This window comes from Colius striatus, chromosome 3 (assembly GCF_028858725.1).
Source record: "Colius striatus isolate bColStr4 chromosome 3, bColStr4.1.hap1, whole genome shotgun sequence".
Lineage (NCBI taxonomy): Eukaryota > Metazoa > Chordata > Aves > Coliiformes > Coliidae > Colius > Colius striatus.
Genome location: NC_084761.1, coordinates 74,350,897 through 74,367,186, shown reverse-complemented (window position 1 = coordinate 74,367,186; position 16,290 = coordinate 74,350,897). Strand labels below are relative to the sequence as shown.

The 16,290-nt window shown below is 40.6% G+C and overlaps 1 protein-coding gene across 10 annotated transcripts in view; it reads right to left on the bottom strand.

Moving 5' to 3' along the window:
* Positions 1-16,290, bottom strand: part of APBB2 (amyloid beta precursor protein binding family B member 2) — a 180,549-nt gene that overhangs the window by 32,326 nt on the left and 131,933 nt on the right. For all 10 annotated transcript variants that reach the window (XM_061993310.1, XM_061993309.1, XM_061993312.1 and 7 more), the window contains 2 exons: positions 14,335-14,481; positions 10,157-10,284 (listed from right to left, as the gene is read on the bottom strand). In XM_061993310.1, coding sequence (XP_061849294.1) covers positions 10,157-10,284; positions 14,335-14,481 — 275 coding nt within the window. The remainder of the gene's footprint in view (positions 1-10,156; positions 10,285-14,334; positions 14,482-16,290) is intronic.

The following is a 16,290-nucleotide window of genomic DNA, read 5'->3' as shown; positions in this document are numbered from 1 at the left end:
GCTAGATAAGAACATGATGGATCTGTTCTTGAAAAATAACTTTCTCTGGTATCTGTGTTTCAGTTTCCCTTGCCCCATGCTCTCTGCTCCTCTATGTTTCTTGCTTGCAGTTGCTATCTATAAAAAGGGCAACAGATTTACTACCAGTAATAGGAAAATCTCCCAGGGCTGAGCCAGTTTCTGAAAATGAAAAAGCAGTTTGAACCCAAGTGTCTTCCTGTTTGTGCACATGCACCTTGCTTAAAAACTACAGCTGTGCCTCATTTTTGTTGTTCTGGCCAAACTTAGCTTTACCAATCCTTAATTCCACCCAAAAATATGACATTCAAACATGAAATAAAATTTTTAGATGTAGGCTTTGAGGGGTGGTGGTATCTGATTTCTGATTTCTTTGAGCTTTCTTGGCCAAATATATATATATTCTGAAAATGAAAGGTGAAACTCACACAGAAGTATTCTTTCATCAATTGTTTTAGAGAATTATCATCAGTAACTGAAGTTCTGAGACCAGTCATGGAAGTCGCAGCTCTCAGCTGCCAAGTTCAGCTGACAGGCTCTTCCCAGCAGCAACTGCTGCCACAAACCACGTGAGCAAATTGCCAGAGCAAACACTGCGAGCCTCGTTTCCCACTGCCAGCCAGTGCCACGAGCTTGCAGCCAAAGCACAAATTCAACTCCTGCACTGCCAAAAGTGCACCAGGGGTGTTTTGGAGCATGCTTAGTGTATAAATACAATACATGTAATTCCACTCTCCCCCAGCTATCATATGTTGCCCTCTCATGGGTCCCCAGCTGTGTTATGTTGTACCCAAGATTTTGTGTTCCTTGCTGGAGACAAGGTTCATCCAAGCTCATAATCAGGGAGTGGATATTTAGTGCCATAAAGAATCTGGGCAGACCTACATGCAGTTAGTGGTGATGTGCCCAATTCTCTTGTTAAACTATCAGCGAACAGCAGGGCACCTGAGTAAATGAAATGAGCTTATCCTCTAAACCCAGGGGTTTCCTATGCTTGCCCTACCTTTCGCCATTCTGAGGCATTCGTTCTATCCTGAAACAACATTTTGACACTTCCAGGAAACAAAATTTTGTTCCTCTTAGCAAAAAAAAATCATCAAAAGGAACAAGAAGAAAATAAACTTAAATAACTAAACTTAAATAAACTTCTTCATCAATACGGACAGACTGATGATACACAGCTACAAAGCAAGAGCAATTCAATACATCCTTAGCAAACTGAACTACAGCTGTGACCAGCTTACCAAGAGATGGACCTTAACTGCAATGATTGCGTGTAATTGCAAGGACAGGCCATAGGGACCCAGGTGGACTTCTTCCAGTCTGAGCTACTGCAAAATTCTTCAAGTAATCGACAGTTCCTCTTTCTGCATCTTCTTGACAAATGCAGCATCATTCCAAACACTGCCACATATCAGCAACAGGCAAGCTCACTTTTACAGGTTCTCACCTGAAGTGGAAAGATTCCCTTACTTCATTGATATTAAACACAAGATCAGCAGAACATCAGGTCAAACCTCATCTGCCCTCAAATTCTTCCATATACTTCTGAAACTCGCAGTAGGTTCCTTCTCCACCTGCTATTTTGTTCTTGTACAAGAAGAACTCAAGCCCTGCTAAGGAAATAACACTTACACCATCCTGGTGATGCAGCACAGGCTGCCCAGGGAGGGTGTGCAGTCTCCTTCCTTGGAGGTCTTCAAGACCCGCCTGGATGTGTTTCTGTGTGACCTGATCTAGGTGGACTTGCTTCTGCGGTAGGGTTAGACTAGATGATCTCTAAAGGTCCTTTCCAACCCCTACCATTCTGTGATTTTCTGATTCTGTCACTCCCAGAGGTATTACATTGATTTTGCTCAGTGGTACACCCAGGTTTTCCAGGCCTATATCTGTAAGTTATGAACTAACTCCACTCACGCTGAAGTTCATAGAAAACTTCCCATCCATTGTAAGTGTAATTTGCTTAGACTCACAGGGCACACAAGCATACATCCAGCCAGCTTTGAAATTAATCAAGGTAGGGAGGGGAGAGCTTCAAGCAGTAAAATACTGAAATTTTAGAGACAATTGAGTTCTATGTTTAATGTATCATTCCAATTAGAAATTGAAATTATTTTATGGCATTAAGATGAATAGCATTTAGGTGAAGTGGGCCATTAGCAGAAGAGATACAATGCACTCAGATTTTTCAATGTCATTAAGCACAATTTCCTTCTCAAAAAAATACAGATGCTCATGTAACAGTTTCTAAACACAAAACCAATCAGTCTGTAAAAAACATCCTAGATGTTTAAGCCGCTTGAATTATCTGTTGAAAAAAATCTTTTAATTTGCTCAGATTTGTGCTTAAGTTTCTGCTAATCGATCTGGGGCCATCAAAGAGACTTTAGAAGGCAATCTACCTTCATCGCCAGAGGGCAAACTGTGATGAATAATACTGAGAAACAGAAGTCCTTTACCCACGTGAAGCCTATGTTAGGAAAGAAGTCAACATACCATCCTCAGAATTAAAAGCCTGAAGCGAAAATGCTTTCTAAATACATATAATGGCTAAACAAGTATATGCTATGACTTCCATGAAAATGTACTGCATATAAATATTTGAATTGCAATTAGCTAGCAGCAAACATGGAAAAGCACCCTGAGGCACATGCAACACTTAAATAATTGAAGTGGTAAGTTGATAGCAAGAGCATACTCTTGTATTTTAGAGTCACATTCCAAATTCTTATACTAGTGCAGCTCAGCTGAGTTTCTGACTATGCTTAGAGAGAGACACAGAGACAAAATGTGGGTCTTCTTTCAGTATAGCGCATACCAAATTCCAGAAGACCTCCGGTGCTCGACAAGTAAATATGTCACAAGTTCCTGTGATACCATGAGTATAACACTGATGTAAAGATGAAAAGTGGATATAAATACTAACACACGATGAAGGCATGTATAGAAACATCCTACCTCTCTCTAACCCACTGGTACAGTACAGGCATAAACTGTTAGGACAGGAATAAGAGCTAGAGATAGATCATTCTCTGGTTGTACTTTTGGGTTTTAATTTTCTGTATTAGAAACTTGTGGATGTCCCACATTTCAAGTAGCGTAACAGAGATGATTCAAGTTAAACCCTTTCTACTGCACAATGATGTTTTTCCTCTGAATTACTTTTTCTGAAATTATTTGTCTGGTATAGTAATAATTTTTTGCAAGTAAAATTCTTGCCTACAATAGAAAACAATAAGAGTAGTAAATGCATGTCTTAGAAAAGGTTGACATTTTCAAGTCAGCCCGCACACAACAGAAAAGTCTGTTACTGTTCATACCAACTTACTGTCATCGAGGTAACAAAGAGCTGTATTCTAACATTTCAGCCAGCATGGTCCCTCTAAGCATTCTTAGCCCAATTTTTCTTAAAAAACAGCACTGTTTTCAGATTATATGAAACATTTTCCATTATTTCCTGAAAACTAATACAGACCACTACAGACGTTCTACAGTAAAATAAGGTGAATAAACACTCATTGCCACGCTCAAGCTGCTAGAAAATCAAGTGACACATTTTAAATGCCCGTCTAGTTGTTTTTCCTAATAAAAAAGTGTGTTGGGTTTGTGCAGAGCCGCTTTTTGCTTGATAACAGGGAGAGGCAGTTGCAGTGCTGCCCCTGTAAGCAGTTCTTGAAACATCCCCTGGCTCTGAGTTGGATCCACCTCTGTCCTAACTGGGTCAATCTGGCGCCTCTGCCATCACTGTTCAAGAAGGGAAATACACAGTGTGGGAGAAGATGGAAGGGTGAGACAAGATGAAGGTAACCATGTGGAACATTCCCCTGCAGTCAGAGAAAGAGGAAGGGAGGAGGAGCATCAGACCAGAGACCTCCCCTGCAGCCTGTGGCGAGGATACAAGCTGTGCCCCTAGAACCCATGGAGGGCACTGGCTGTACTGCTAATCACTGGCAGCTCTGGGAGGACTCCATGCCAGGGGGAGTGACTATGAATGAGAAATCTATGCCAAGGGGGAGTAATTGTTCCTAGACAGGAGGAGTAAGAAGGTGGCCATGGTGCAGACTGTGCTGGAGAGCCTGTGGGCCACAGAGACCCACACAGGAGGCAGAGAGGAGCTGCAGCCCTCAGGACCAACGCATGTCGGAGCAGCCTGTGCAGGGCGATCTGGCATGTGAGGGACCTCATGCTGGAGCAGGGGAATGATGCAGAGTCCTCCTGCCCTGAGGCGAGACAAGGGGCAGGAGCCATTGGGAAAGGACTAACAGAACTCCCCATTCCCTACCCCCCCCCGAGCTACTCGGGTGTGAGGAGGTAAAGACATGGGGATCAAGTGCTTGAGCCCACCATCTGTGTTGTTTTCTGTTTGTTATATTTTCAGTTGGTGGCAGATTAAATTAGTTTTGTTTTCTTCCCCAAGTCATGTAGTCATGTCTGTTCTTCCTGGAACATAAGTGGTGGGTGAGCCCTCGCTGTTCTTAGCAGGTTCCAACAACCCTCAGTTACTTTTCCCTGTCCTGCCCGGGGGGGGAGGAGTGAATGACCGGTGGCTGGCCAAAACCATGACAGAAAGGAAGCCTCCTGCCATTTTCCCCACTTCTTCACAAGCAATTGCCTCAGCACTGCTCTGAGCTCTCCTTCGAGGGTTCTCTGTTCCTGCTACCCCTCTCCCACAGCAATCCTTACAATTGTCCTCTTTTGTCTTTGTCCCAATTCCCTTGCACTGTGAGACTTCTTGTGCTTATCTACTGCTAATACACTTCTCAGCTGCTGCCTCTGCATTGAAACTTTCCAAAGATTATCAAACATCTATAGCTCCATAGCTAACTCTCCTCAAGCTTGTACTTTTTTCTCAGCTCCTATCAAAGGATGAATCCAACCCGAGCTGCTCACAAGCCTCATCTGTCCTCACTGATACATGTAATCACTCTTCATCTTGTTAGTGGCATTATGTAGAAAGGATAGAGTGATATTGCCCTAAAATAGTAGAAGCAACTGACATAGATCCATTCATTGGTGCAAAACCATGGGCGCTTATTTCAAGTTAATATGGACCTATTTCAATGCATTTCCAGTCACCGTATCTTTCATGTTAAATCCCAAAGCTAAAATAAACCAGTTTCATTAATCAAAGTAAGAATGCACACATACACTTTTTTTCACCCACTTCACTATATTTGCATGAAAACACATCAATTTTGTAAGCATGACTGGATTTCCCCTTTCACAGCTGTATTGTTTCATTATCCCCTCTACACTGCATTTGCAAACAGTAATGTCAGGCCTTATGGATATAAATGGGAATTTTTGTATAAATAATCACCCAAACTATTTCTTTGTGAGAGGGAAAATGCTACCAAAACACACAGAAAACGATATCCAGATGCAGTTGGCTTAGGGAAAAGGTGAAAGCAAACGATTACTCTAAAAAACTGGTGTAGAACTTGGGTCAGAAAAGGCAGTAAAATCCATTTCCTCCAGTGTAATCCCTCACCTATGCCCTATTTACGTGATTCCTCACAGTATGATTTGTCCTTAATCCAAGGTTACATGGTCCAAGAGGAATAGGCAACATTGATTAATGGTGTCTCAGAATTTGAAGAGTTCAGCTGGAATTACACTTTCTTTGAAGGGTATTATCTTTTCAGAAGAGAGGTGCAAACACCATCTCATTTTTAATTTATGTTATTTTCTGCTTTTCTTGACCACATCTCTTTAATGCAAAAGAGCAAGTTTATTATTCATTATCTTGTACAGCTTGATCAGCTTCTCTCACAGAATTGGAGAACGACTAAATCTCAAGAGCACAGTCAATCATCACATCACAGGGAAGGCAATCCAGAAAGCTCTTAAACACCTCTCTGAACGACACCAGCCATAAGCCACATTGTGTCACTGAAGCCTGATGTGTGGCTGAAGAGGAACAGTAAAGTTACAGATACAACAGGATATTCCAACCATAGGAAACTTCTGTTATTGTCCATGCTTCTCTTAGCTTTTCATTGCCTAATTAAGGCTAGATATCCCTCCTAAAATCTTATGTCCATATAACAGACATGCACTGGAGCTCAAGACAGGTAATATCTGTAAGAACATGGCCTCATCTGGGAAATACAGATAACAAACCCATGAGACAGGCACTTGACCTGCAGCACAGCTTCCACATTCCCCTCTCCTCCTTTTTCTGTTCCCTAACAGACCAGTTCTCTCTCACACATTCTTTGCCTGACATGCACTTAAACCTAAAAAGAGAACATTTAACCTGCTGTAGTTTTGTTGCTCCAGTGAAAATTTCCAATTCTGGCTGTCCAGAGCAAGGTTCCTAAATCTGTATTTAGACATTCAATTTTCAAAGGCAGTGAATATACACACATCCTACTAAAGTCAGTGGACAGTGCAGGTGTTAAACACCTTTGAAACCAGGCCATTTTTATTAAGTTGTTGAAACAGCAAGGTAGGACACTATTTTTAATTCCCCATATTTTGAGGAATCTGAGCCATTACTTCACACCATTTCCTCCTCATTTTCCACAAACCTGTCACATTTTCTCACTGACATATCCTCAGGTAGTTTTCTCAGCTCCTGAGATAACAAGATCTCAAGTAATTTCTTTGGGGTTTTTTTTTGTTAGGATTTTCTTCTTTTCGAGCCTTACAGGACTATGTCCGTCTGACTTGGGGCATCTATCCATCTAGCTATGTGCTCTCCATTTGAGGCAGTTTGAGCCTTATCTTTGGTATGTGCACTGTCCTCCTTTCTTCAATCCAGTTGTCCTCTCTCCCTTTCTCCCCTTTTTGATTCTGAGTCTAATTTTATTCTCTGATGTCTAGGCAGCAGAAAACTAGCAGTAGTTCAAAGCAGCAGGCTAATGGACATCTACATAGACTAAGAGATGCCCACACCTTACCAAACAGGCATTATTAGGGCAGAGGAGGGAGCACAATGCTTTCAGGCTGCCTTGTCAGAGAGCCTACAATTAGAAAACTCTAATATCAGAAAAACTGCCTCTGCATCACTCAAGAACCAAGATCAACCATGCTTCCTCCTCAGTCTGCCAGTGAAATACAATATACAGAGAAAATAAAACTGCACTGTGTGTTTAAAGCTAATGAACAAAGACATGTGCTGCATGTTTTGTTCAGCATCCGGGGTGTCCACACTGTTCAGTAACCAGTTCCACAGTCAGTTCCATCAAAGCTGTCTCCTGAATCCACCCGCAGCCCTCCTGGCCAGCTAACCACTGAATATTTCAGCTGGAATACACAGGTGTTGTATGAAGACTCCAGAAGAGAAGAAACTACAATCTTTCAGGCAATTAAAGTGTTGTAGAGGTTCTGGAAGCTGAGGTGGGCTTTGGACTGGTAGAGGAGCAATGAAGATAAAGGAGAATTCATGGAAATGTGCTAACAGAAGCTCTTTTACAAAATTGATGGGCCATTACGTTTTCTCTCTTCCTTGTTAGCAAGCTGCTCAGAAAGCAAAGCCCATGCATGAGCAGCTGAGAAGGAGAGACAAAACTCAATCTGAGGAATGATTAATGTACAGTCCTGCAGTTCACAAGTAGAGAGAACAGCCCTTTCATAGCTTCATTAGGCTAATATTTTCCAACATGTTTTTAAAGCCCAGAATAAAAGTGTGTCATGGAGGGCTTGTTAAGAAGCAAACATAGCTCTGACAATTACTCTCTGATACGTCTGTGATACCACAAATCCTCCACATGATCGTGACCATACTCATCTTGAAATTAAACTATTTAAGCAAGTGCGAGGACTTTTCCTATTTAATTTTTCCTATTTAATTTTTCCTATTTCCTATTTAAGTAATAACAATAAATGAGTCATCATGGCTCTGTTTTCATTACAAGAGGAGAGGGAGACTGTACAGAGTACATATACACATGCATAACCACCAATTCCTGGGAATCTGATTTTATCCACAATTTACAAAGGCACTCCCACTTTTCTTAAAGGTCAAACATATTTTACTGACTGATTAATAGAAAACAAAGGATGCTACCTTTCAAAACACAAAATCACCTCACAGCCTAAACCAACCAAAAACTTCATAATTTTGTTATCAGAGAATGGTTAAGAGAAGAAATTCTAGAGGTCAAGATAATAGTGTAAGGTATGGAGAAAGTGATTACAGCCTCCCAGAAGACGTTTCTGCCTGAGGTGAGTTGGCAGACACAACCCAAGATTAAACTTTCATCTCTGTATTTCATCAATCTTTCATTATGGCACAGCTTAGAAAATCATCTGGTCGGATGTCATTAGAAAATCTCTTCATCTTCCAAAGCAAAATCTACTCAAATAAACTACTACAAGCACAAAAGAATCAGATCATCGAGGGGTTCAAATAGCTTAAATTTGAAGTAAATACACATTTCTACAGTATTCTAAAATTGAAACACTGCCTTTCACAACGGTACCACAGCAGGTCCATAGGTCAGAGGAGATGATGACCTATGTGCACACACCTGCGTCGCTCCTGTCCTACTGTTGGGGCTTACACTCATCTGGGAGAGTTTATTATTGCCTTCCATCCCCCAAATATATTTCACCAAAAGCTTACAATATTCTTGGTGCCACAGGACTGGAAAAGGCATATTTCTCTTAAATGTCCCCTTTCAACATTGATGTTTCTGTCTTTAGAAGAAGCAGGTACCCAGCCTGAAGAAATGTGACTCATTTTATAAACAACATAAAGGAATGATTTTATTCCCTAAAGAAACGTAAATATTTGAAAAAAGAACTGTGTATGCTTCAAAAACATTAATGAAAAGCAAAGCTGGCTTACTTTGCTCTGTAAAGCTGCATCACATTTAGGTGCCCCTTAAGATGCTCTATTTATTTTCTGACCAAAGCAAGCTACTACAAAATCTGACTTGAAGGGAAATGCGCAATGCACTCATTTTCTGAGGCAAACAAAGCACTGTAATGGTTTATTCATAAGAACTTAAAACCTTTTTACTTCCCACCATTTCAAACTGGATTTGCCCCTTTTAGATCTCTCGAAAACCTGCACCAATTGAAGTGAGAAACAGAAAAAAACAACCACCCAATCATCAGATACTTATAGAAGTGAAAAATTTAAAAGGACGAAGAATTGGGTCACAGAAACACTTATCACCTTTCCTTTTGGAAATTTAGCCAGAGACAATCAGAAACTTTTGGGGTGATTAAAGAAGTTTCAAAAAATCTTTTACTGGGACATATATTTCAAGTCGAAAATTACATTAACCATCAAAAGTCAGAGACAAAAAAGAAACCCCTCCAATGGTCACTACCCATGTGTCAGGATGGGTACTGTCTGAAGATCCTGGAATTACTCAATGTGAATAGCAATGGCTTTGATACACCCAAATGCTCAATGGGGCAGATAGACAGCTCTGTCCCGCTTGAAATAAGTCACCTTCACAAGCCTGTTCCCAGAGCAGTGTTACTTGACACAGAAAGATGCTACCAAAAGGGGAACACTCAGGAGCAAAAGCTAAGGAAAGATGAGCTTCAGGGCAGGAAGACCTTCAGCACACACTTGTGGTTACGCCCTATGGCAAGCAAGAACTCCAAGTCACACAGACAGTCACGTTTCAGGGGCAAATCTTTTCTGCAACACCATTCAGAATTTTCTGGCATCAAGATCTTTTAAGTACTAGTAATGACTTAAAACCATTACTCTTCCCACAATCCAACTTTTCTCTCCATCAAATATTTCAAGAAAGTGGAAACACATGCATACAGCAGCACATTTAACTTGGACTAGCAGCAATATAGCCAGGAGAAGCATATCCCAGCACACATATGAAAACATGCTTCTGTATAAAAAAAAAATTACATATATCTGAAACAAAACGATGGTAAATGTGCAGTTTTATGTTCAAACGCATCTGAAATGTTTGTTCAACACAGGTTTAGCAAAATAGCACGTGAGTGATAAACTATGAAGAGTCGAGATTTTAAAAAGCACCACTAGCAAGAAAAAGAATAATTTACCCATCCTCTCACAGCCCACATGGGACACAATTACTATATCAAATGAATAGGTTCAATGCTCAGCTTGCTGCAGGTGTATGCGTACTCCATATCAGCAGACAGAAATAGCACCAAGTCACAAGGGATAAGGAGAGCAAGGACTTACCGGCCATTGTCACGCCCCACACCCCAGACTCTGATGCTCACAATGGGCTGTGAATGGAGAACTGTCCGGTCCATGGGGTCAATCAGGTTCAGCATGTCATTTTCCAATATAAGGTACATGTCTTTGCCCTGTAACTCCAGAAAAAATACAGTTACACAGCACATCTCCACTCCCAAACTGAGAACAAGGTGTTACACCTATGCTTGCATCCTCTTAATTTGCTCAAAGTTTCTGTTAATTCCAAGAGCAACTGAAAGCACATTAACTTACTTCTGGTGTGAAAAAGATCTTAGATAGTATCTTCCTACTGCTATATTCTTAAATGATCCCTATCACAAAAAGCTTTGATGCCTTTTAAATGCAGGTGTTTGTCTCATTCAAACTACCAAGTTATCCAACAAATTACGTGTTTATCTTTTCTCAAGTAAATTCTTCTAAATATATTAGAAGTCCAGAACTGTCTTAATGGTAAAAGTTTACATCAAAACCTGTGCTCTTAAGGCAGTTTCTTCCTTCCAACATCGTGCTTTGTTTCTATAAACTTCAACAAATGGGTCACGGGAACAGATAGCAATTTGTACATGTCAAAGGATTTACAGGATACTCTTTGAAGAAAGATTAATTAAAGGCAAAAACTTAGCATTAAGACTTGAATGCGAATTCTGCTGGCGACTGCAAAATCCTGGAGTCATGATTTCTCCCTAATTCTTCTGGCATGTAAGAACAAGAAGCACGCTTTTTCCCCTTAGAGGAAACAAATTTAGAGGCAATTTTCCTCTGATGCTAATTCACAAATGCTAATCTTCCTCCTATGGTTAGCATTTGCTAAAGGTCTGCTGCCTCTTCTATTGCATTTACAAGCTGTCTTCTCGGAGGCTGTACAACTTATTCTGCAGACTGCAGCATCCTATGGAAATGATCACGGACCTATTGCCGAGAGGTTCACAAGCTCCTGCTGATAATAATAACAAGATGGTAGGAGCTATCAGCTAAATAGAAAGTAATTCATTTCTCCTCTATTATGCCAGAACCTATAACTAAACAGAAAGAACAGAAATAGTCTAACTACCTACTGACAAATGTTTAAAAAATGACCTTTTTTCTTCACCTCAGTGACACAGAAAGCCTCCTCCCGCTTGGCTAGAATGGCTCAGGTCTTAATGACGTCTAATTTTGTGCCTGAGACACACATCTATGTCACCCTGGGAGGACTTGCTTCCAGGGTTTCCAGAGTAGGCAGGAAGGGACCGACAGGGCCAAACACCTCTGCCCATCTCCAGATCTCCTAATGGGGATTCAAGGAGGACCTATGACACAGAGCTGGCAGCATAAGCATCAAGAGGGGTGTAGGAGAGGAAGGGGACAGAGGTTGCTATGTACAATGCCAACACATGAACATCTTGCTGTGGCTGAGAGGCAAGGCTGGATATATAGGCTGCTCCTAGAGACGAGGCAGCAGATGTAGCTGTGATAACCATGAATGTAAATGGGGTGAATCAATAGGATTGAGCTGCTTGTGGAATACAGAAAAAGAAACATGGGACATAAAACACAAAAGCCAGGATGACACCAGGCAGACCAGGATGAAAAAGGAAACCAAACAGAAAAATGCAGTCATTACAAAGAAAAATAGAGAGAAAATATGCTTAGAGGTCAGAAGCAGTGAACAGATTGTGTGAAGAATGTTACCAAGTGTCACAAAGATTGCTTTTTGGACTCATTTTCTACTTATATATTTGTTCCAGAAAGAAATTATTACAAGAAGGTAAAATCTGTTCATCATGCAAAATACATTGGGATTAGGGTAATAAAACTGAATCCAAATTAGCTGGAAGATTGGAGAATGGGCAGATAAGCAACATAAGTCACAGAAAATTATCCTTGCAATGCTCAAGGGATACCTTGGCCACAGCCAGAAGTAATATATTTTGTTAAGTTTTGTTGCCTTATTATAAAAAAGCTATTTTAGAGACAAAAACACTGCACAGGGCAAGAAGAAATTATTTAAGACAGACTGAAGAGCTTAAAGATAGGCCTCAATGCCTCAGACTGGTGAAGAGTAACAGAGATCTGATGGTCTAAGATGAAGAACGCTCTCACAGGAAAAGCCATGCAGAGAAAGTGCATGAATTAAGACTCAAACGAAAGACTTCATCCCAGCAGTCTCTCTGGAAAGTATCCTATACTTGAAGAGGAGGAGAGGGTATGAAATCCCACATTAAAGCCTGTGACAAAGCTTCTGCAGGGTCAGGATTTTACTGTGTATGTGGGTTTTGTGTTTTGCTGTTTTTTTTTTTTTTAATCATTAAAATCTTGGGTGATGGTCTTCATCCTAATTTCACTTTCATTCCATTCCAGCTAAAATAAATCTTTAGGTAGTCTTAAAACCCCTGTCTGCACTCAACAGTCCTAGCTCCATAATAGATTTCTGCTATATGTGCTCCATCTGGTATCAGTGATGAGCACACTTTTTTCAGATTCCTGTGTAAAATATGCCTCTTCCAATCACTCTTGAAGCATTACATTGCCAGCAGAAAAATATGGTTGTAATGATTTCTTTTAAAATCAAGAAGACAATTTACTCCAGTGGCCACCTAATTCAAGCATGGTGTCTCTCGTTTTGTCAGGCTGATTTTTTTAAAAAAATATTTCATGAATAGCACTCCTGATTACAACTTCCATTCAAGAGGACCAAAACTGTTTGTGAGTTTGGCTTGAAAATCTACGAGGGTTTCCAACAAAGAACAATGGGATTAACAGAGCGGATTATGGAAAAATGTGAATATTAACTCTTAAACCAAAATAAGGCAAAGTAAATGATATGTTTCAAGCTCATCAAAGTTCTGTCATCTGAAATATGGATGGGACCACATACATATAGAAAGAGTGAGTGCTTTTCCCTGTCAGAGTCGGTGGTAGATCCGAAGTCTATGACCGACACATCTCTAATTGCTTGTCTAGTTATATTAACTAAACAAAACTGCTCCCAGAAGTAAGAAGAAGGTAGCTCAATGCTACCCTGTTCATTTATATGTACAATATAAATTTACTATGAAAAAACTCTTCTGAAATTTCTTTAAACAGCTAGGGCACGTTAATTGTGCTCCTTGAATCATTTGTTTCATTTCTAAACAGGTACTTTTCTCCCAGTTGCTCTTCTGAAGTGTCTCTGCATTGTTGTGATCATAGCTAGGACACTAGACACAAGCACTGTGCAATAAATCCACATTAGTGCAACCCTCCTGAAAGGAAGGTCAGGAGAGGTAGAGAGTAAGATTTGGATGAAGTGTAAATAGCTCCATGAGCAAACAATGAAGATGTTTTTCTGTGTTTGTTTCTGTATGTCCTCTGTACAGTCTACCACTATAACCCCAGCTTTTCACTTACTAATCCCTCCACACCTTCATCTGTCCCCAGCAGACCTCTTTTCCATACCATAATACCTCTCACTTCTTTCGTGCTTCTCCCTGCACTCCCACAGCCTTATTCTGTCTTTGCTGCCAATTCAGACAGAGCACAGAGACTGCATGGTTCAGTTGAAGGAGGTGTACTGACCCATCATCAAACCAAGACAGCAGAGAGCTGAGCTCTCTCTTTTTCCCTTAGTGTGTAGGAATTTGGCATCCTTTGAAATTGGATGACACTGGTGAACAGATTCAAGTTATTGGAGAGGAACCAAGTGACAGACTGATGACATAAAATTAATTTCCTTCTGAAACATGGATAAAATAATCATCTTGAAATAAGCCATCTATCCACCAGCCTCAAATTTATCATACATTTTAGGATCACGGGTCACATCAGTCTGGGTTTACTTTAGGCCTTTTTGTCATTGGGAAATGTGTGAAAATACTGTTTCAAAGAACTACTCTCAAACCTCTGGTCAGGAGAAAAACTTCCACCATTTTCTACAGTTTGTTCCAGCCCTGCTGCACAGGTGTGTACCAGTACAGGTGTAAACACAAAGATGGTGTCTTTGTGACACCTGCTATCCTGGAAAGTTTGCAACAAAACTGTCAATGCTTTCCTTGATCACTTTTGTATTTTTTAGAGTGCCAGATGTGACAGGGAGATGACAAACATGGAGCATGGGTGTATTTGCCTACCAAGTTGCTCTTTCAAGATGTTTTATGACATGAGAGGGATGTTCCATGAGGAGAAGTTCAATCTATTCTTACCTCTCCCCAAATGCCAACAGTGTCTCTGATGTCGTTTTTACAGTAAGAGAGTTGTCTGATGCAATTGTTCACAGCAACGCTGCTTTTTCCAGGAGCAAGGTCTTCTTCTGCCATTTCTACCCAACCCAGAGATCGCACAGCAAAGCACTAAAAAGAAGACAGAAAATATTTGAACATGTATTAAGAGCATAAAACACGCTGCTGCATCCAGATATGGAAATAAAACAAAACAAATATTAGTGAGTTAAGGTTTAAGATTGCTGGCTAGGATGGGAACAAAATCAAGGCCTTATAGATGAGCTTATGCTCAAAGATAAGTCATTTAAGTATAATTTGAGAATAGCAAAGTAAAAACATTTGAAGGAACAAAGAAGAATACATGACTTGCCAGGAAAAGTATCTGTGGAGGTTAACAGTAATGCTTTTCAATGCTTTTCTTGTTAATACCAAGGAGGAAATGAGAGAGTGGTACAAATAGTAGGACAAACACAAACATAGAGAAATAAAGGAAAGAGAATAACTATAGATACAGTAGAATTAAAATTTTACGTAGTATCTAGAGCTCTAATTGAAAAGAAAGAAAATACTATTGGATTACATCTGTCATGAGATTCATTCTGACAGTATATCTCACCGCCTGGCTTTTAACCAGAAAATTATTTTTTTTGTAGATTATAGGAATAATTTCCACAGCAATTTTAACTAAGGTAGCAAACAATAAAGAAAATTCAAAGCATTAACAAAAAGACAAGATGAAAGTGGGCTTTTTCTAGAAGAAATTAAAAGTGACCTTTAAAATAAATCAATCTAATTACACGTTTTTTTAGCAGAAGGATGTTTAGCCAACCAGGGCACTCAGTTGGCAGAACAAGCCAAGGCAACATTACTTTGCACATACGGTACTTTCTGCAAACAAAACAAAATGGGAGAAATGCAATGGCATCATCTCTACCCTGCATTTACTACAGTAGAGAATAAAACACTTGAGTTCTGGAAAAAACCCTGCACATTTGCTCTCAGGCTCTATGGCAGGTAAAATAGAGACCTCACACCAAGTCAATGGGAGTTTGTCTATGAGATCAAGATTTCCTTCCTTGGAGGTCTTCAAGACCCACCTGGATGTGTTTCCGTGTGACCTAATCTAGGTTGACCTGCTTCTACAGGGGGGTTGGACTAGATGATCTCTAAAGGTCCCTTCCAACCCCTAGCATTCTATGATTCCAGAGAACATTATGGGTATCTCATTCTCAAATTGCACTACACTGCCAGAGAGGAATGCTCAACTGAATAAACCTCTATCAAATTCCTGCTCTCTTCTAGGTATTTAATATAGCAACAGACACTGTCACTGAACACTGTGAAACTATATCCCTCCCTGTTTCTGAGCTTGATTTCCCTGTGACTCTTTGCTCAAGTCAGTGATTAGATAGTGCACCAACAGTGACATGAAGCTGCACTCAGTTCCCATACTCAGATCCTCCTTGCTAGTCACGCCGCCTCCTACAAAGGTGCAGGATTTGGCAGGCACAAGTTCCAAAACCAGAAGTGAGAAAACTTACAATTAATAACTAATTAATTAGTAATCTGCCACCTTATGACATCTCTTCCACCCCGTGCCTCAGGTACTGACATCAGTTAGTACTCAGTCCTTGGTACTCTGCTTGCTTCAGTGCTACTCATGCATTTCTTCGGAGACGTTACACTGTCCTGGAAAGCTAGGTTGGTCTGGCAAACTGACTTGCAATTGTTTCAGTCAGTCCAGTTCCCTGTTAGGTAGTCAGCACAACCTTGACCTTGCAAAGACCACCTCACTGCCCAGCGCTACCATCCTGCATCATAGAGCTTGCTCTGCTGTCGGCAGCATCCCGCAAGGCTCGGCAAGGCAGACCAAGGTCCCTGGAGCTGCTCAAAGGAGGCCGGCACCAGCGACTGCTGGGAGCCTCGCTGCCCACACGG